The 21,634-nt window shown below is 45.4% G+C and overlaps 1 protein-coding gene across 4 annotated transcripts in view; it reads right to left on the bottom strand.

Annotated features, from left to right (window-relative positions):
• Positions 1-21,597, bottom strand: part of GREM2 (gremlin 2, DAN family BMP antagonist) — a 109,721-nt gene extending 88,124 nt beyond the window's left edge. For 2 of the 4 annotated variants that reach the window (XM_032319383.1, XM_032319384.1), the window contains exon 1: positions 21,417-21,597. Coding sequence is in view for 1 of the 4 variants with exons in the window: in XM_032319381.1 (XP_032175272.1) it covers positions 7,531-7,559 (29 nt within the window). In the remaining 3 variants the exon portion in view is untranslated. Of the gene's footprint in view, positions 1-7,530; positions 7,626-16,858; positions 16,939-21,416 lie in introns of all 4 variants that reach the window. The other 2 variants (XM_032319381.1, XM_032319386.1) reach the window with 2 other exon arrangements.
• Between the last annotated feature and the right edge of the window lie 37 nt (positions 21,598-21,634).

Raw genomic sequence — 21,634 nt, forward strand, 5'->3', positions numbered from 1 at the left:
CTCTGTGGTTGCTGGTTTAAAATGCATGCTTTACTGACTGCCTTGCCTTCCCTGTCACTTCTGTCACTCTCCTGTGTCCCTGCACTTTCCCATACACTACTCGCACTTGAATCCTTGGCTCGGGGTCTGCTTCTGGTATTACCCAAACTAAGACACCTGTTCCAGTCTCGTCACCAGCAGGAATTCCGAAAGCAAGGCCTCTGTGTTGCTGCAGAGGTAGGGTAGGAATTCATCCAGCCACGCAATGGGAACCCTCTTCTTACTTCACATCAGTATAACATTTGGTGCATTTACAGAAAAGCAGGGCGCTTAACACCAAGTTCATTTTTTGCATGGAAAAACTGTAGACTCTGAGGTTAAGCAAATATTGGACAAGGTCATGCAGCTAGTTAGAAGAGCCAGTACCAGACCTGCTTGTTTTTTGTTTTTTGTTCTTTTTAACTAGGAAATTGTATCTTTGCTAAGTAGCACATATGTGTCAAAAGTGAGGTTGACTTGGGAAAAATACGAATTGCTTTTAGGGAGCCTCAGCCTTGAGATATGGTCTATTCAGAGGATTTTAAAAGCAGAGTTATTTGCTCAACAACTGTTTCATTCTTGATTCTAATCCCTACTTCCCATCTTCTTTACGTCACTTCCGCGGCACTTCCTTCACTTCCTCTGTCACCTAAGTGGGACTGTCTCTACCAGGCAGTCTATGGGATCACAAACTCACAAGGGCCATTTGGTCGAACCCTAGTAGGCTGGACTCCTGGGGGAGAGCGACGTACATAAATAGTTAGAGTTCAAGGCCGTGTGGTAAGTCCTCTGGGAGGACAGAGGAAGGAAAGATCCATTCTGGCAGGGGGAGCAGGGAAGGCTTGATGGAACAGGTGGCCTGTAAGCTGGATCTGGAAGGATGGGTAGGATTTCAACAGGCGGATGTCAGGGTAGGGAGGGGTGAGGAGGAAGCAGCAGCATGAACAAAGGAAAATGCAATACGGGTTCAGGGAATGTCGAGCGGATTGGGGTTACAGGCTCACAGAGCACATCGTCAGGGATGGAAGGTGCGCCTTTAACGTTATATGGCGAAGAACTCTCCCCTCAATGCCTGGGAGTTACCGTCTTATTTGGCGAGTGGCAGCTCTGTTAGCAGGGAAGCATCGTAATTCAATCTACAGTTCAAGAATATTTGTCTGAAGACACGGTTTTTTATTGGACACTATTAATTGTGCTGTACTCAGTCTTCCTTTTACTATAGAATAAAATTCACATAGAACCATATCAGAGTCTTTTACTGCGACTCTGACACCACATGGTATCTGGCCTTTGCCCGCTTGTCCACCTCAGATTGCGCCACTGACATCTGCACACCAAGCTCAGAGCACACTGGCTTCTAGAAGTTCCTGGAAAACACCTGCTTCTGTTCGTCCCTGGCCCAGGGATTCTGCACGGCTTCTTTTCCCAGCTTCCGCACGACTGGTTTCCTCCCCTGCCCCCTCCCCAACTTTCACTGAGGTGTAACAGACATAGAGCCTTGTATGAACGTGAGGCATCCAGGAGAAGGGTTTGACTTGAGTATGTTGTGAAACGGTTACCCCAGTAACCTTACTGAGCATCCGTCATCTCATGTAGATACAATAGGAGGGGAAAAAAGGAAAGAAAAATTTATATCCTTGTGATAACTCTTGGGATTTCTTGCTCTCTTCACAATTTTCCCACATATCATACAGCAGTCTTAGTAGTAGCCACCATTTTCTACGCCATATCCTCAGCCCTTACTTGTCCCGTATCTGGAAGTTTGTACCTTCTGACCCCCTTCCTCCAACCCCCCACTGGATTCTTCTTTTTTTCTTTTTTAAGATTTTATTTATTTATTTGACAGAGACAGAGATCACAAGTAGGCAGAAAGGCAGGCAGAGAGAGTGGGGGAAGCAGGCTCCCTGCTGAGCAGAGAGCCCAATGCGGGACTCGATCCCAGGACCCTGGGATCCTGACCTGAGCCGAAGGCAGAAGCTTTAACCCACTGAGCCACCCAGGCGCCCCCCACTGGCTTCTTTATGGATCACGCAGTCACAGTCTTCAGGATATGGCCTGACCGTGGCAGAGTGACCAACATACACAAGAAGCGAAGAAAAGTTTGTTGAATGAATAAACTGAATGAAGTAGGATTCGTGTTGTTAGAAAACTGGAAAGACATTCCACTGCTTAGAGATATACCTAAATCAGGTGTTCAGCCTCTGATTATGGAGGTCTGTATTGAGGGCTACGGAACATGCTGGTTCAAGTGTGCAGAGTATCCTACAATTTTGGCCGTCCTTACTCATGTTCGCCAAAGCATCGTTTCTAGGTGGAATTTCCTTCCAGGACATTTGTTCCTTCTTCCCCTCATTTCCCACCTCCAGCATTTTCTGGACGTTGTTTCAACTAAGTGCTAGGCTTGGTAATTTTCCTAATGATCTGGAAATGGACTGCTTTTTTGCAGATGGCCATGGATTGAGTTGCCCAAGACCCGGTCATAAGTCATGACTTGCTGAAAAGAAAGGGAGTTTTTTGAAGTGGAAGGGGCCTTTGGAGGTCATCCAGCAGCTTTTGAAACCGCTCCAGCAGCCAAACTAGTAGGCCCAGTACCTTCCCTGGCAATCTGGTTTCCTGATTTACTACGAGGTATGGAGCTGTTTATGATGCTTTTGATAGAAAATAAATGACTCTTAATTCTACCGTATGATGAAGTTCATATTTGAAATGTCTGAATAGGTTTTTCAGACCGTGGTTCTACAATTGGCTATAAAATTTTACAGTCTTGTTTCAAGGATATAAAAATCTGTGATTGGAGCCTCTACTCTAGGCTACAACTGGAAGAATTATAAACACCGAGGCTACAGCTGAGAGACACTCCTTCCTGGCTTTGGGAGACAAAATGCATCAAATGAAAAAAAAGCAATGGATAAAGGCTGGTAGGGCTGATTTGAGACTACTTCTAAAGTTAAATTTCACCTGGAAGCTGAGGAAAAGAGTATTAATTAACACGTCCTATGATTTCTCGGGTGAAATGCAATCAGAACTGTAAGACACTGTTCCTAAACCGAGTTCATGTGGAAAGAGATTATTAGTTTTCAAAGTATTTTAACTGTGCTAATGGACGCCATGAGAGACCACGATACGGTGGCCTTGTGGGTATTTGGAAGGAAGCTCTACCCTCATTCATCACGTGGAATGCCTTCCTCTCCAAACATACGATTTCTTGCCATAGTTCCACGAATATCATACAACTCATTCTCACCACTTCAAAGTCACAAGAGCCCAAAGAACATGCTTATATAAACTGGCCAAGGTTGTGCTGAAGGTCAGCATCCACGGTTCTAAAGGGAAGTTACAAGCTTGTATTTCCTAGAGTTGTACTATTCAAGTGGCTCCTCATTCCCTAAACACATCTGACACCTCTGAACACGGTCAAGGCCGGGAAACCCAGTCAAAATGACCTCTGGGCAACAAAAATGGGTGGCACAAAAGTCATGCACAAAATCGCCAGCAGTTTTTAAAAGACCATCCTCTACCTGTACCATCTTCTCCACGAGCTTGGGTCCTTCCATTTCATACTTAACTGTCATAAGCTCTGTTGTTTGGTTTGCTGTTGCTAGTAAAGCAAATTCACCACGGTGAGGCGTAACGAGTAAGAAACCATAGCATCGGGGTGTCTGTGTGGCTCAGTCAGTTAAGTGTTTGACGCTTGGTCTCAGCTCAGGTCATGATCTCGGGGTCCTAGGATCGAGCCCCATGTGGGGTTACGTGCTCAGTGGGGAGTCTGCTTCTCCTCTCCCACTCCCTTTGCCTCCCCTACTCTATAGCTGCTTATTAAATCAATATAAATAAATGTGGATCTTAATACAAAATGAGGGCCTAGAGGACAACAGAGGTTCTCTAGGATGACAGCGGTTTTACAGAAGAGAGTTTCATCACCCTTCGTATGTCACATTGAATAGTGCAGGAAAATAAATGCCACTTTTTGGAAATAGTTCCATCAGGAAAAAAATATTTAAACTCAAAAAAATGGCCATTAAAATGGTACATTTCAATTACTTTCAAAATTCACATAGGTGGCTCTCCAACACTGGATGTCACCTGACAAATAGGGTTTCTTGAAGTCTTTCGATTCTTGATTTATTCCTTGATTTAATGCATAACAGGGAGTGTATCAGAATTCTGAAATGTGACAGAAACTACCTTCCAGCAACAGCATTAGATTTGGAGTCAAGGGGTGTCTGGGTGGCTCGGTTATTAAGTGTCTGTCCAGCACAGGTCATGATCCCGGGGTCCTGGGATCCAGCCCCACATCGGGCTGATGTGCTTGGCGGAAAGCCTGCTTCTCCCTCTCCCACTCCCCCTGCTTGTATCTCGCTGTGTCTCTCTCTGCCAAATAAATAAGGAAAATCTTAAAAAAAAAAAAAAAAAGTTTTAGAGTGAATTTGTCAAGTGAAAGGAAGAGCTTAGGGCAGAACGGGCACCAAGGTTCTTATCCAGCTCTGGCCCTAACAGGGATCTTGATCCTAAATCACAACTCTGCCTACAATCATAGGCCTATGTGCCTTCAAGCTCCTGTCACCTTTAGGCCCTCTCCTCCTCTGCGCTGCAGAGACAAGTACTTTGAAGACCCAGGTTCTGTCCCTGCCCTTTATACCTGGCGCTTTGGGGAGAAATTTACTCCCCTGGACCTTTGCCTGGAGTGTCTCCATCCCACTCCTTCACATCCTGATGGAATTCTCGGTTTTCATCAAGGCCCATCTCAAATGCTACCTCCTCTGTGACATTCTCCTCCTCAAGTGGCCCACAAGACTCACAGGAAGTGGTGGGAGCCTTCTTTGTGCTCCAGGGTCACCCGGCTCCTGTCTCCGCTGTGACGTGTCTCAGTGTCCTCCACAGGGAAGAAGCAAAGCATGGTGGCCGTGAGCCCAGGCCTGGAACCTGCACACATCGAGGCCTGAACCCTGCCTCCACCAGTTGTGTGTGACAAATCTTGGACACGCCTTCCCCGCTGAGTCTCAGTGTCCCGACTGGAAAACCCAGAATAAATACCACTCAGTTCATGGGACAGAGTGTGGACTACATGAGATAATGATCAAAAAAGTCCATCGTAGGTCATGTGGACAGTTCTCGGTGCATGTCGGTTAGCGCTGCTACTGTTACAAACTCAAGTCGGGTACGAGTCTTTTTTCACTAGACTGTGAGGCTCATCAGTGAATCCTTAATAGTGGCAAGCCCTGCCTTAGCACACAGAGCGTTCTTCGTGCTCACCGATAAATACACGTGATTGCTTTCAGCGTCCTATGTGGTCTCCCAGGACTGTGCCCTCCTGAAGGGGTTACGTCATGGGAGGGGCCGGACCCCTGTTCTTCATGCCCCTGTTTGCCCTGCAGTGGCCTGCCTTCTGCCTGTTGTCCCAGCAGGATTATTAATAGCACCCTCTGGGAAGTGTCTGGTTTAGACAATAAATTTTATGGTCACCCTAGTTTTGAGAGGTGTCTCATCAGTTTTATGGCCAGAAATTAAGCTCCTTGCTGTGCGAAACACAGCTACTTTCTTTTAAAGATTTTATTTATTTGAGAGAGTGAGCGAGAGAGTACACGAGCAGGGGCAGAGGGAGAGGAAGAGGGAGAAGCAGACTCCCCTGCTGAGCAAGGGATCCCGACGCGGGGCTCAAGTCTCAGGACTCTGGGATCATGATCTGAGCCGAAGGCAGATGCTTAACCGGCTGAGCCACCCAGGCACCCCCACATGTGACTTTTGACATGGGGAGCAGTTGGTCAGTTGCTGTCTAGGGTTGAAATCCTTCATACAGAGAAAATGTTCAATAAAGAGCTGATAAAACAATAAATGGATAAAAACTGGGACACTATTTTCCTTTTGGGGCGAAATAAATAGGGTAGCATTTTGGATATGAGTCTAGGAAGACAGGAATACTGGACTGAGAAATTTTTCTGCCATTTAGGATTAGAGGTGGGATAACCCTATGTGAATAGAACTTTAGAGAATTTAATAATAAACCGAAAACAAGATATAAGATCAAGATCCGAGAAAAACCCAAGTTAAGGGTATATGTGCTCTTTGGCCTCATATCTACTTGTGAATAGTATTTTCAGGGAATGTTACAGTGAAATTAAAAAAAGAAAACCTAGTTCAGAGTTTTCTGTTTGTTTGTTTGTTTAATACTAAGCAGTGCGGTTCCCTGACCTAGCCCTTAGAAAAACGGTGAAGTAGTTGCTTTCCTCATTAATCCTCAGGCTCCTTTTCTTAATTTATTTTGTCCTCTGTGTCGTGCCCTCAGACCCTCCCCACACACCCTTTTTCCTTTGTCCCCCTCCCCCTGTGCACCTGTATACAGGCCTTGACAACCCAGAGTTCTTTGGTCAATCTTCAAATACCCCAGCAGTGTTTTTCTTTCCAAGTCAGCTTCCAAATTGTGGAATGAAAGGTGTTATTTCCTATTAAGGGAATTTCAGGCACCAGAAAACCCACTGGGAAGAAAGGCAACCCGCGGATGAGGAGAGCGTCCTGGAACACATCTGGAGGCAGCGCACTGAGTCGATGGAAAGCAAGGGCTTTGGAGTCAGGCCTAGTTGGGTCTGAATTCTGGCTCTTTGCTGTTGGCATTGGGGCTCTGGGTCTCCATGTGTATGAAAGGAATAATAATAAGACTTGACTCTAAGGTTGCGTTGAAAATTAATAGGATTGTCTTTGTAAAATACCTAATAATATGTGAAGGTCAAAATCTTGCATGCGGGTTAGGAGTTAGAGCTTTGGCGGTAAATAGACAGGGGGCGGGGGGGGGGTCTAACTTTTGCTCAAGGGGAAATAAACTCGACTCTCAGAGTTCTGGAGAACAGAGATAACAGTGCTTTTCTCAGGACTGTTATTTGGGCTTAAATGCATGTAAAAAGATTGACTCCAGTCCTTGGAATATGGTAAGTTCTAAATGAGGTGTGGCCTTCTCTAGTAACAGTTATAATTAGATTATTCCACTATAGATGGGCTCACTGAATGACAGAAATTATTTTTCTTGTCATTATTAGCGAATCATTGGCATTTCTGAATTCCTTTGGGACATGGATATCTTGCTTGTTTAAACATGAGGTGGAATCCTGAATTGAATCCGTCATTTTATATGGTATCTCTTATGTAAGGGAAACTTAGTCAATGTTTGAAATCCATTGCATTTTTCCAGGGGCAGCTAAGGAAATGCAAAACTACAGAGAAATGCCTTGACCTTTCTGGTCCCCCACTGCTACTTACTGTGGTCATTTGTGTGCACACCCCCCACCCCCCGATAAAACAAGGTGACTGAATTTATGTTTAATGTCATTTGGGCTGTGGAGAGCCATTTAGATCACTCCACGTAAGCCCCTGTTATGAAACAGGATTCTCGTTCAGCTGCCTCCAGTCACGTAGATGTACCCAAACTTATGCTCTGACAGAAAAACAAACATTTGGTTATCTCCTTGTGCGTACTTCGGGAGAGAGGGGAGGAGAAAAAAAGAAAAACGAAAAGGATCTGACCTTCTGGTATTCACTTCTCCATCCTGCATCTGGCCCGCACACAAGTCAGTAAGGGCTGGAAACGACAAGCCAGCCGTGCCATTCTTTGTCGTGAGCTAAAACCCAGCCAACGCCAGAACGGAAAACAGAAACAAGGAGTGTTACTGCTCTACTGAGGCACATTGCCTTCTTCAGATCATGTTTTTCCAAAGAGCTACACCTGATTGTGACTTGCTGGGATTCCAGTAATCCTTTTTTATGATCGTGGCTACGATCCTTTTGGAAAAAGCCAGGAATGAGACCACTGTCTCTGGTGTGTAGCAAAACCCAGAAGCCAGAGTGTCCTGAGTGCCCGGACGGAGGAGCCTCCTAAGCCACAGGCCAGCGAGCCAACAGGACATTGTAGATGCCGCAGACTGTTTGCATTTTACTAGTAGTCCAAGGGACCAGGAAAAGGTTGCACAGCAGGTCTATTGTCCTGTCACAAGGACGAAAACAAAACCAAAAAACCACAAAACCAAAACCAAGAAATGAAACCACGGAAGAGATGATGTATGCGGGCTGTGAACCGCTTTGCGTAATGGGCTCACGGTCACGGTCACAGTCTCCTCCGGTGTGACGTGTGCTTTACAGTCTCTACAAAGCAAAACTAGCGAGCCACGTTGCCATTGTTGCCGTTATCTGTTACCTGCCTAGTGCTTGTCTCCCCCGCCGGACGGGGAGCTGCTGGAGGGCAGGACCAGATCTTCATCCTTCTATAGACTCTAGAGCCTGCCACACGGTAAACACTCAGGAATGCTTGATTGTATATAAATCAGAACCTTGACAAAACAAGGCTAAACTGCTAAACAGATGGTCAATTTGTTAACATTATCTGTGAGTTCTTTTTTATATTTCAACAGCTACAGGTCCTTACTTTCCAATCTACACACTCTAAGTTACTCGTTTTTTTCACGCATTCCAAAGACATTTCCAATGCACCTACACCACAGGCCAACTACCAATGGGGTTTACCCAGATGGGAAAAAAATCTTCTCCCGTCCTTTAATGAGATTATTGAGTCTGTGTCATGAGCCACAGCCTATATATTCAGAAGCTGCCCTAATAAATATTTTTGGGTTTACTTGATAGTCTTGGCTGTCGCTTGAAACAGAAAATCAGTTCAACACTGCAGCCGTTAATATTGACCCAACGGCCCCAAACCTCAGTTGGCCAATGTTTTAATCATATGGAGACAATCTGAGTTTTACTGCCATCGAGAAACAACAGGAATATCAAATGCAGGAATTAGGAATGCATATCAGTTTTCACAGTGCAGTTTGGCAATTGTGAGAGCACACTTTCTTGTTGTCAGCAAAGGGGCTCTCTGGTAGCCAAACTATTGTTCTGGTGGGTGGTGAGTCTAATGACTTCACTGGCCTCTCTGACTTTGATCTTTGGAGTTTCTGAAGTTGTGGGATTTTGCATGCTACACTGATAATCTGGGAAAACGTACAATCACTATAAAAGGAAATTTTCCTATTAGTCCAAGAATAATTGTTTATAGCAAAACCACCTGACAGAAACATGTGGGTGCCTATCACCCTTAGGAAGACCAGAGATATTTTTACAACTGAGGATTATTTGCTTCCCTTTGCACAAATCCATATGGTGCCTATTCAGACACAAGCCTTCAGCAATGTTGTCTCATTCAACCCCAAGAATAGAGTTCACGAGTTTTGCTCCAAATTTGGATAAAAAGAAGCTTCATGAAGAGTTAGTTGTTTCATCTTCCCCAGCCCAATTACTTGAGGTCAATGGCATGTAAACTCAGCTGGAGTAGGGCAGCAGTCATGAATGAAGTAACCAGGAAGGACGGCTTTCCAGCCTCGGACATGCCCTGCTTGGTCTATGCCCTGCTTCCTGCGGCTTTCTCTCCTGGAGTAAAACATCTTCCTGGCTGTGCAAGGGACAGTTCTTCTCCCACAGAGAGAAATCTGTCTCTTGCTGACCCTCAGAGTCATCTAGGGGCACCATGGGTAGGAACAGCCATGCAGGAGGGAGGTGCCCACTATTTGCTGGGCGGCTTGTCCCAGGGGGCTGTCTGGTTCCGCGCATGTCTGTTTCCAAAAATTAAAGGAGCGAGCAGGGAGAAGGAGCACTGAGCCAAATGAGCTGGCTGAGGAAGAGAAGAAAGTGTTCCTCCAGAGAGCACCCTTCCTCTGACAAACAGGAGGGGGAAAATTCTGGATGGAGTGTGACACCAGCTCTTTTCTTTTCCCAAATCCTGTCCAGAGGCTGCATTTGTTGGTTAAAGTCATTCTAAGTGTGACCAAGTAAACCTGTCTAACTAGGGCATTTGAACTAGAGAAAACACCGGTTGCCAGGGATGTGGAAAAACCTGACTGCATAGATCACAAAAAAAGATCCATCCTTGGTCCAAACAGAGGGCAGGGAAAGTCACCGTTATTATTTTAATAAGCCGAAACGCACTATGACACTTGGCGGCCTGGGAAGGAGAATGCAAAGTGACTTTCCTCCTCTTACCACTTCATTCCATTTTCCATTTGTTCATGATGTGATTTGAAGGCACTGCTGGACCTTCCAAAAATGACTGGGACTATTTCAATGGACCTCAGCCTTGGGGAGTGCAAGCTCTAGGATTATCTGGTATTGCAGAGAGCAGGAGAAAAGTTCATCCAAATTAAACAACAACAGACTACATGGCATTTATACAAAATCCTTCTACTGTCCCCAAAGCAAAATGGTCTCTGCCCCGCTGGGGCACACATCCTGCAGCCTGCACCTTGGACCTTTGTGAAACCTCCCGCAGCACTTTGTGTACTGTTGATTTAGGCTTAGCTTCCTGGTGGAGGCCCACTGGGGGGCATGGTGTGGTAGGAAGAGGAATAGATTGGGAGATAGGGAACCGGGTTCCACGTCTAGTTCTACAAGGCACACAGCTTTCTGAGCTATCAGTTCCCTCTGTGGGAAATGAGAAGGTTAAATAAATTGCTACTTTGTATCTCTAAAACTCAACGAGCCAGAAGAGAGTGATACAGAACACAGGTCATCGGCTGGAGAAAACAGACAGGAAATAATCCAAAGTGGCACATGACATGGTGTGTCCAGGCCTTCCTGGAGCATTGAAAGTTCTTCAACGGAAATAACTTCTCACTCCTCCATTGCCTCTGTCCCCTTGGTTATTTGCCTCTTTACCAATTTTATCCAGTTTTTTTTTTTAGAATTTTTTTTTTTAATATCAGAGAGAGAGAGGGAGAGAGAGCGAGCACAGGCAGACAGAATGGCAGGCAGAGGCAGAGGGAGAAGCAGGCTCCCTGCTGAGCAAGGAGCCCGATGCGGGACTCGATCCCAGGACGCTGGGATCATGACCTGAGCCGAAGGCAGCTGCTTAACCAACTGAGCCACCCATTTTATCCAGTTTTCATCTGGTGTGCTCATTATTGACACATATGTTTTATCTTCCCCGTTGGCTATAAGCTCCTTGAAAAGACGATCCGTCTTTTGATATTCTGCCATTTCCAGCTCTGGATCTGTAAATATTTGTCAAAAGAATCAATGGTTCCAGGGAGAGTGTTTAATGAACTCTTCTAAATAATTATTACATTTAAAAGAGAAACTTCAGACTCAAATGTTTTACTTGTCTCAGTTCATGAAATTGGATTCCAGCTTCTAATTCCAAGGCATTCACAGCAATGCACTGTTCTTTTACTAAATATTCACCGATATCCATTCTGAAGACCTTTGCTTTTTACCCACTAATATCAAAAGGCTGCTAAATAAATACGCAGATAATAACGAGAACTGCTTTTTGTGCCTGGGATGAAACCATTATTTCATATAATTCTTAAAACCGTACTATGAGATTTTAGATGAGGATTACTGCTTCTAAGAAACAGTGCTCTCAGATAGGAACGGAGCCAGGTTTATCCGACTCCAAATTTCATGCTTTAAACTAGAAGTGCACACTTCCTCTCTGTTTGATATTCTCCCAACACAACGTACCTAGATTCTTATCTCTGTCTCTAGTATGAACCCTGCATCACTCCGAGGCAACAGAACCAAAATTATGGAAGACAAAGGCAGTGTTTTCAAGCTTTGTTGTAGTGAAAAGGCAGTGACTTGTATTTGGAGTTCTTAAGCTCTCGGAATGATGCTTACTGAGCCACTGAGCGGCTGTGTGAAGTTAGGAAATTTACTGAAGCTCAGTAAACTTCAGTTTTTTGTCAGTGAAATGTGGACAGCAGCACTTACTGCAAAAAGTTTTTATAAAAACTCGATGATGAATTGTATGTTCAAATACCTAAAATGCACAGTAGTTGCGTGGTAGGTCCTTACTGTCCCCTCCCAACTCTGCCTTCCAGCATGAGCCCCACCTTCCCAAAGTCCGTAAGGTTGGAAGAATGAGCTCTGCATGTATAGGAACACCTTGGCATCCCTGTGAAGGAGAACTTCTCCTCAGTTTGACCAAATCCCGAATAAAATGCTTTACCTCCCAAAAAGATATCAGAGACCACCAAGGCCCCAGCCACCCTGAAAGGTCTTTGCTGTCAACATTTCCATTGAGTTCAATTGAAGAGAATTTTCTCATTTCGCCAAGAACAGAATTCTTCTCTGAGGTTTTTACTTGGCTACTCAGTGGTCCAGAACTATGCTCTCTGAGAGCCCATCCCATGAGGATACTTATATCGAGTAAAATCAGAAATATTCTTTCTCATATTTTCTTCCTTAATTTATTTTTAAAAAATGGGACCACTGGCTCCGCAACAACAGTGACCTCTACAGGGGCATCCACCGATTTGTTTGCCAAACATGAAGTCTCTTGGATTGGAGACATCAAGAAGCCAATGCATGGCCCCTGAGATATCTCACAGCACAGGAGCGGAGGCCAGAAATGGAAGCACAGTTACAATCCAGCCTGGGGTTTTGTACCTAGGAACCCCAAGCGGTGAGTCTCTGACTTTTCAGGACACTAGCCAGACCTGATCGGTAACGGTGGCCCTCAGCCACCCCAGTCACAAGTACTTACTGATGTTTGAGACTAACCTAGAAACAAACACCAAGATATGTGGCACGGTGTGCACCACTGAAGGACTCTTGTCTCTTTCTCCTTATTGAAGCCAGCAGGCTCAGACCCTTGCAAACCGAAATTGAGGAAAGCAACTGACTTCTCTTTGTGTCTTGGTCTCGCCCACGTAGCCTCACTGTTGGGTGCTGGCATCATGCCCAACCCCGTATCTGGTGTAGGACTCCCTGCAACTGAGATCCATCCCCACCGCTGCCCCGCCCCGCACCAGCACAAGCTTCCTGGGCTCCCAGGGTGGCCTGTTCCATTTGGGGCAACTTCAGCTGACAGAACGTTTGCCATCTAAAAGCCAAAGTTACCGCCCTCTAGACTCAGGAGTTTTAGATTTTTTCCCCCACGGACGTCCTTTTGGTCTAGTGAAGCTCCTTTTCAGGATCATGTTTCTAAGGTCAGAAGTGCATACTCTCTTTTTTTAGAGAGAGAAAGAGAGAGAGTGAGCAGGGAGGGACAGAGGGAGAATGAGAAAGAGAATCGTAAGCAGGCTCCACGCTCAGCTCACAGTCTGATGACCCTGAGATCGTCACCTGAGCTGAAATCAAGAGTCAGACCTTCAACCAACTGAGCCACCAAGGCTCCCCCAGAAATGTATATTCTTAATAGGGAACTATGTGTGTGTGTGTGTGTATACGCGCGCGCACGCACACACACACGTATGTGTGTATATATATAAATATGTGTGTAGAAATATAAAAATATATATATACTAACATATTTTTTTAAAAGTGTGATATTTATGTGGTCTTCCTTACATGTTAATACTAAGATCTAGAAGTAGGTATCATAAGCACCATAATTTTGAAGTAGTGGTAGGCGTAAGAGATATTTTGAAACATTTGTATCAACTGTGGTGTAGTATGAAAATAGCTCTGATTTCTCTTGGTGACAAGGCTATGGTTCTGCTAATACTGCTGGGGTATGCTGCTGACGTTCAGAGCTAAAGGGAAAGGGAAATTTCAGTTTCAGGGCAGTAGAGACAAAGATGCCATTTTTTACCACCCAAATTCATAGACTCCCCTGAATTGTCATAGATTACCCCAGAATTGTCACAGACTAACCCTACAGAGAAAGAACTCTCTGTGAAGAATTCTTTCACAGAGATTTTTAAAAATCTGCTTTTTGCAGCCACACAGAGCAAATCGGTCCTCTTGAACTCTCCTGCTTCTCCTAAATTAAGCCTTCCGATTCAAACCCGACACTGTTTCCAGAATCTTTGGTAACCTTATCGCTTTCTCTGCATGAGTTAGAGTTTGTTAATTTCCAAATGAAAGCACAGCGCCCGGAAAGTTAGCAAGCATTCCAGTGTGTTATGACCAGCCCACACATCCCCAAAGGAAGGAAGGATAAACTTGGAGGGACACCTTGGCACCCTCTAATGATGAAGTGATCTCTCACTTGGGTAAGAAAAATCTGTCAAAATGGTTGATTAAGTATTTTAAAGTCAAAGCAGTAACTTGTTTAAAAAGAGGATTAACTGACTTTTAATGATGGCTTGATTTTCCTACTGAAATGATCATTTTAAACTTTAATGTGTTACACAAGGGATCAGTAACACAAAGGAAAAAGGGAAAAAAAAGTTTTCTTTCCTCCCAGATGAATGACTGAGTTTATCATTTGTTTAGCCTACACCGAATGTGTGTATTTAAAGCCTTTAAAAAAAATGTTATGTATTTATTTGACAGACAGCACAAGTAGGCAGAGAAGCAGACAGAGAGAGAAGCAGGCTCCCCACTGAGCAGAGAGCCCAACCCAGCTCGATCCCAGGTCCCAGAGATCATGACCTGAGCTGAAGGTAGAGGCTTAACCCACTGAGCCACCCAGGATTCCCTATTTAAAGCTCTTGAAGACTGCACCTTTTCGCAGATAAACAGGAGTCTCTGCTGCTAGCCATAAATTAGACATAGCAGGAGATCAGCAGAGGTAAAATTCATTAAGCATCAATTCTGTGCTGGGGAACCAAAAGATGAATAAGAAATGGCTTCTGTCCTCAAGGGAAATTTAAAATTTAGTGAAAGATGTAAACATATGACAAAAATAATTATATAAGGAAGACTAACACCCCGCTGTCTTGGAGGGGCAGAACTATCCAAAATGATACAAAGAAAAGAGTTGAGCTCTTCCAATCAGTAGACTTAAACTGTCAAATGGTTTTGTTAACAAGGCAAAATAATACCATAGATTTGCAAAGCCTCCTGTATTACCATACTCAGCAAACACCCTTAGAGTTGCTAGAATATTCTTTGTCTTTCCTACTTATTTGAGCTCTTCATGATTATCCCCGTAAGCTTGCACAACACCTTGCACACAGAATCCTCTCCACATACTATAAATAAGTGAATGAAGGTGCAACGTACAATGGGAAAGGTGGGGAGGGGTGTGAATCCTAGTTCGCAATTGGCTTGTCTGTGTTAATTGCTGAAAGCTGTGTTAATCCCCCTAAGTCTTTGATATCTCACCTGTAAGGTGGGGATAATAACAAGAATATTAGGCTTTTGATAAAGCTTAGATGATACCTATAAAAGACTTGAAAAACAGTCATCCTTCAAGGAATGTCAGCCGCGGTCACAGGAGGAAGCATGTAGAACTGATGTTTAGGGCTGGAAAGAAATAGTGATCCACTTCCATTTCTGTTTTTAAAGAGTGAGCTCCAGAGATCGTAGGCTCTCCTTAAGGCCACACTCCCAATGTGAAAAACAGGAACAGGTGCAAACCTGGTCCTCTCATTTTCCCAACTTGATAAGTTTTAATAATAACCAGATAACCCTCCTAGGTCAAAGGGGTCTTAATATCATTTGGCCTTCTGAAACGCTGTGATGCTATTGTCTGCTATTGTCTGTTTTCTCCAAAGTTTACATTCTCTGAATTCACAGAAGTGAGATATCTTAAGTACTTTTTCCATATCATTTGTCAAGTTGACGTCTAGGAGGCAGATATATATATCTGAAGCTACACATTTCTGTATTGCTGCACATATTTAACGAGCTACAATGAGGGGTGCTGTCTGCCGGCCAGAGGATGTGGCCCTGAGACATGAACACGTCCTCAGCAAAGGGGTTAAAATAGACACAACCTATTTTTTCTTTCCAGTAGTGGGCTTGAGGGTGACTATTTTTCATCTGTTTATCAAATAAGACACTCCTATGACCACAGACTTCAATCAACAGTCAGGCAAGATTATTTCCACATACATAGTTTCAATCTCGTAGTGAGGAGTTGGTGCTGTAGAAAGATGTTTGCTTGTTGTTTACACATGTGTGAGGAACTGGCTGATCCAGGAATTAAGTGCAACAATGTATGTGGAAACAAAATGCAAAGGATCATCTAGCAATAATAACCAGATCATTTTGTTACTGTTGCTTTTGTTACTGCTGTTCAAAGAAGCTCAACAGCTACCTATTGAATGAATGCTTGCATAAATGGTTATGTTTTTAGCTTTCAAATGTCCTGGTTATAATCAATGCCTTAATAAAACTTGCAGAAGATAAATCCTCCGAGTTCATGTAACGGTTAAATTATATATTATGCAGAAATGTGTCTAGTATAATCTGGCATGTGTTCAGCCCTTAACAAGTGTTAGATGAATCTTAATTTGTAAAATGATCAGTAAGGGAAAATTAAAGATAGCTTGAAAACTGGATGAAATTTAGATTCCTAGAAAAAGCAGGTGGCAATGAAATCTCATTATAGACCTGCTGGGTTTTTATTAACTGTAAGTACAATATCACACATCTATCGACTTGCCTGAAACACTGCTACTATAATTAGAAAATATAATGCATTATCCAGGGTGTGTGTTGTAATTGCACAAAAGCAGAGCGAGGTGGCGAGTTTCCCATAGGTGATAAGATGAGCCTCCTTCAGCTTTTAGAGTCCCAACTATAGAACCAGGTGGGATCATTGTGAACGCAGATGATATTTGTCAACTCAGCTTAGCATTTCACATGAGCTAGTCAAGTGTTCCCCTGCTCAGTGTGTTCTCTTTTTCTCCCTCTCTTGATGTTTAAATAAATTACAAGAGTGGAGAATTTTAGCTTGGAACTACTACTAATCCATACCACAAAAGTCATGTTGGTGCTGTTGTGTTCTTGGTGTCATAGCCTTCAAAAACCCTCTTTGGGGAGAATTTTTTCATTAAGTCATGTATTTCCTTTGTCTCAAATTCCCTTGCCTTCACAATCCGGAAATGTTTTCTTACTGGAACAAACCCTCAGGTGTGTCTTCTCCTGAGGGTTACTGTATCCGCCAGCAGCCTACGATCTTACTTACCCTGCTTTGCCTCTCAAACAGGTAAGTGCCTTCAAAGAGATTTACCCTTCAGCCATGGGATTCCTTTATTGCAAAGTAATCTAGAAAAAAGAGATGGAATCCAGAGTTTCTCTGACTGAAGGAGCTGGGAAGGGCTACATCAAAAACTGAGAAACAGCAATGCAGCTTCTCAGCCTCTAGGGTTTGCCTCTCCCTCCCTTGTTGCTGACGCCCCACTATTACGGCACTGTGCTGGGTTCTACGATGACCCTGGACGAATGTTACCCCCTTTACCCAAGCTCCCTCAGCAGCACTGGGGCACTGCGTCATTCCAGACAGTACATGGGAGTGCTGCAGAGGCTAATCTGGCTGAGAACGGGGGAGACACGCAGTGACCTCCCTTTCTTCCCAGACACCGAGACATCTTGACTTTGTCCTTGAAAAAACCTCCTGCTTTGATTCAAGGACACCACGCCTCCTAGCAGAGTACAGCGGCCCCAGAGAGACCTGCTTTCAAGGCTGAGCCCTGCTGGGCAGGTCCTGAGGGTCCCAGGGCTTGCTTTCCAGAAGCTTCAGCACTACCCTTTCTTGACACAGAGGTCATGGCTTCCCTCACTCTCGTGTGCCCATCCCCAGCCCAGCGTCCCTTCTGCCTCCTCTTCTCTCAGGAGAAGCCTCAGCTTTTCATCAAGAATGCTTTTTTTCGGGGCCTCCCAGACTTTGTTTTTAAAGCCCCCTCTGAGCTGCATTCTAAACAGCCTTCATATTTAGCAGCAAAGCTGTGTGTGGAATGTGACGGCACAAATCACGGCAAAGAGACAAGGGTGTTCCTGGAGCTAAAATCCCCGATGTAGCTCAATTAGAATGAAGCGTGCAGGGATTCTCGCCGCCAGCTCCAGGTCGCCCACTTGAAGAGTGATTATTTCTCTCCTGTGCACATTTATAGTTTGTTCCTAGAATATGGCTGATCTGTGAAAGTAAGAACAGTGCGAGGCTTATCAGCCTTGAGTTTTTCAAAGGCTGGACTAGGTGTAGTAGGGATTAGGTCTGACCATCTCGGAGATTCTGAGATTCTAAGCAGTAGATGTAGAATCCTTATTTTATTATTATTTTTTTAATAGCACAAGTCTTAGACTCTGGAAACAACCCCCTCTCCCCCCAAAAAAAGCTATTCTAGCTCTCCTGTTTTGAAACCAAATTCACTAGAGACACTACTGACTGTCAATTTACAAAATGTATTCTTGTGGCCCTGAACCTGCCTTTGAGACATGCTTGAAACAATGACAAGGTGTACAGAGAAAGCAGCTCATAAAAACTTCCCCTCGAGAACCAACGCAAAAAAACCCTATTCTCTCTCTTTTTTCCCTCTGCATTCTACCTCCCTTTCTCCCACCCATCTCCTGGCAGAGTCAAGATAAAGACCACTTGGACTGCTTCAAAAAGAATGAAGCTAATTCAGACAGAGAAGTTGAGTTCTCATTTAAATAGGCTGCTTTCCTGATCTTGCTGGGCGGCTCCAACTCTGGGGGCAAAAGTAGAAACAAATCTTTCTGAACGGTGTATGTATCCCGTATTAAGTAAGGCTCTCGATTCTGCTTTTCAAAGGGAAGACCGTGCCTACTGTTAGGGAGACAGGTTTAGCTATTTTGGAGATCGGAGAACCCCTGGTCGAGAGGAGACGTCACTTTTTACAGTTTGCACGCTGCCCTCTCCTGGTGAGTGTTAACAGCACACCCCATGTATTTATTTTCATCCCATACCTGGGTGCAAGGTCCATGTGTACACATGAGAGTTTGTTTAAAACATTCAGGAAATCACACTGAAAGTTTATACCGGAAGCTTATTTGAGGAAACACACTCATTATGCCTTCGACTCTTGGGTTCCTATTTCAGGATGAAATACCCTCTCCCCCCACACTCTCGGTGCTTTGACCCTCTCCCTGTTCATCACCCTCTTAAGGCCACGTGGCTCTGGGACTCTGCTCTGCACATCAGTGGTCCGCGTGAGCTGGGTCCTACAGACCAGCTGGCCAGTCAAAGACATATCTCCACCCAGAAGTGGTGGCTGTGGGAAATACCTGTATTTAGACTAGGGGCTTGAGGACCATACTTTAGCCTGACTTGGGCTCAAAATTCATTCTACACATGATTAGGTCAGTGTGTCCAGTTTAGAGAAAAGAGAACTCTGCAATAGGAAGAGAAACAGCTAAGCAAACACAGGAGTAGACAGCACCATAGGCCAAGTTTATAACAGTGTATTTCCCCTTCGAAACAATTTGTCTTATTTGCTGGCTCTCTGTGTGACTTGTTTTAAGCCCAATACTTGGCCCAGGCAGTTGCTCTAATTCACCACTTTCTCCTAAATACTTAGTGGACCCTGATACTGAGAAAGCGCTTGCAACCTGGCAGGACGTGGCTGGTCTGATCTCTTGTGTGCCTCGGCAGCCTCTCCATGTTTGTCCTTGACCTAGGCCGGCCAGTCCTCTCCATATCAATAAGAACTCCGCGCCCAGACTGGAAGCCTAATTCCATTCCTTTGCTTTAGAAGAAGAGGACTAAGGAGTTGTTGTTTACTTTAAAGAGATTTCAAGGCAAGTACCTTGTTTAAACTTTACCAAACTTATAACTTGATGGTATCTAAAGCTCTAGCCGGCTATCCTAAAACACAGAGGGAATGAACTTTCGATTACTTCTCCCAGCGAAGAGTGATAGCACGAAACAATGAGTAATCAAAGCACGGTTTACATTTATCTTTGAAAAGCTCTTAGTCCAGACAAAGTGTGTGTGTAAGTATACATATTCAGCCTCACATTTACAGTCACTACTGACATGCCCAAAACTGCTCTCGAGCTTGGATGGCAAAAGGCAACGGGTCTCCGTGTATTGCAGATATTATACTTTTAGATTGAAAAATGTGTATAGTGACACAAAACTACACTTTTAACTGCAAATAAAATTGAGTGGGGTCAGTTAATTAGTGTTTATTGAAATAGGTAAATTCCTGACGATTAGTTTGTGATGTAAAAAGAGAAAAATATTCATATAAAATCAAAATGCTCTCTGCAAAATAAAACACTCACTTGCCATGTCTCTTCATGACATGGTTTCAAAAATACCCCCTTATATCATTCGAACTTGGCATTGGGCAACCCTATGAACAGTTTTCAAGCCTCCATGGTCGAGCTAAGCATGCCTTTTCCTTAATGACAAAGATTAATTTGATTTAAAAAAAACAGGTCAGTGTAAATTCTCCATTGTGATACGTAAAACAAATACCTTTCTTACATCTGCCTTATCTACCTCGGGCAGGCACATGTCTTGGATCAGGGGTACCCTACAATCCAGGCATGACAGAATGGGGAACAGTGCAGGGTTTGAATATGTTCCACCCAGAATCCACCGAGAAGAGCGAGAACATACTCAAGTTCTCTTGTTCTCTAGTAAGAGAACATCCTCTACCAGCCCTGCACCTGCTATAGGGCGGTTCTCTCGTGGAACCAGAGTCCTTCACTGCAGGAAAAGCTCTTATTCGGGGATTCAGGGCAGCTCTATGCCAGCTGTTTGAGGATCGCCCAAAGCAAGACTAATCTTTTAACTCAGCCTTCACTCAGTCCCCACTGGCTTTTCCAAGGCAAAGGCTGAACTCATTAGGCAATGCTAATTTAATCACAAGTAATCAACAGGGAAAAAAAAAGTTATGTAACCATCTTCAAAATCTGAAATCTAACATGGTTTTTATATATATATATATTTTTTAATTTATTTATTTTTACTAAATTCACGTCTCAAAATAAAATGAATAAAGACAGGCCAGGACATGGCCAGGCATCTACGGATTTTAGTATCAAATAAAATCAAGCCCCAGATGGGCACGTCCTCCCAAGATCCCACCTACGACACGGTTCCAAGTTCATGACTTTTTAGTGTAGCGATCCGGGAGGTCTCGGAATTCTTCCCACCGGACGGTGCACAACACCGACGCACGTTCACCTCCGAAGACGATGCCCGGGTAAATCAGGCACACAGCAGGGGTCGCTGACCATTTCACCGAGACACCCCGTCCTCCCTCCTCGGTCTCCGGCCACAGCGACGCGACACGGCGCTGTTCCCACTCCCGAGCGCGGCCCACGCCGGCCGCGCTTTTAGGCTCAAACCCGTGCTCCGTCCGCGCGCGCTGCTGCTCCTCGGAGGAGGGTCCCGACCCGGGGGGACGGTGGGGACTGCTCGGAGCGCGCTTCCCAACAACCAGCCGGGTCCGCCTTGCCGCGGTCTCAGCCACGACGGGGTCCACGGGAGCTGCCGGGAGCAGCGTGACAGCGCGCAGAGCCCGGCGCGGCTGGAGAGACGCGGACGCCGAGCGAGTCGGACGGCCCCGTCGCAGCCGCGGGGACCCGCGTGGGTGGCCGGACCCCGCGCCCTCCGAACGCGCGTCAACCGCTTCTTCCTCGGGGGGACCCGGGACGCGCCCTCGCCGCTCTCGGCGGCGACCCGCCGAGGAAGCAGCGGCGCCAGGGACTTCTAAGTGCCCCGCGGAGGCAGGAACGGGGAGCCGTGTCCGCGCCCCGCGGTCGCGACGTACCTGCAGTGACGCGATGGGAGCCTCGTCCTCGGGGCCCTGTCCGGCGAGCCACAGAGCGCCCCGCGGGCTGCGCGCCGGCTCTGCGTCTGCCGCCTTCGGGGGCCGGCGGCCGGGCTCCCGCGGACGCGCCTGCGGGGGCGCGCGCGGGCGGGGGGCGGCGCGGGGCGCGCGGGGCTGCGGCTGGCGGCTGTGCACCGGCCGGGGCTGGGCTGTGCCTC

This window comes from Mustela erminea, chromosome 17 (genome assembly GCF_009829155.1).
Source record: "Mustela erminea isolate mMusErm1 chromosome 17, mMusErm1.Pri, whole genome shotgun sequence".
Taxonomy (NCBI): Eukaryota; Metazoa; Chordata; class Mammalia; order Carnivora; family Mustelidae; genus Mustela; species Mustela erminea.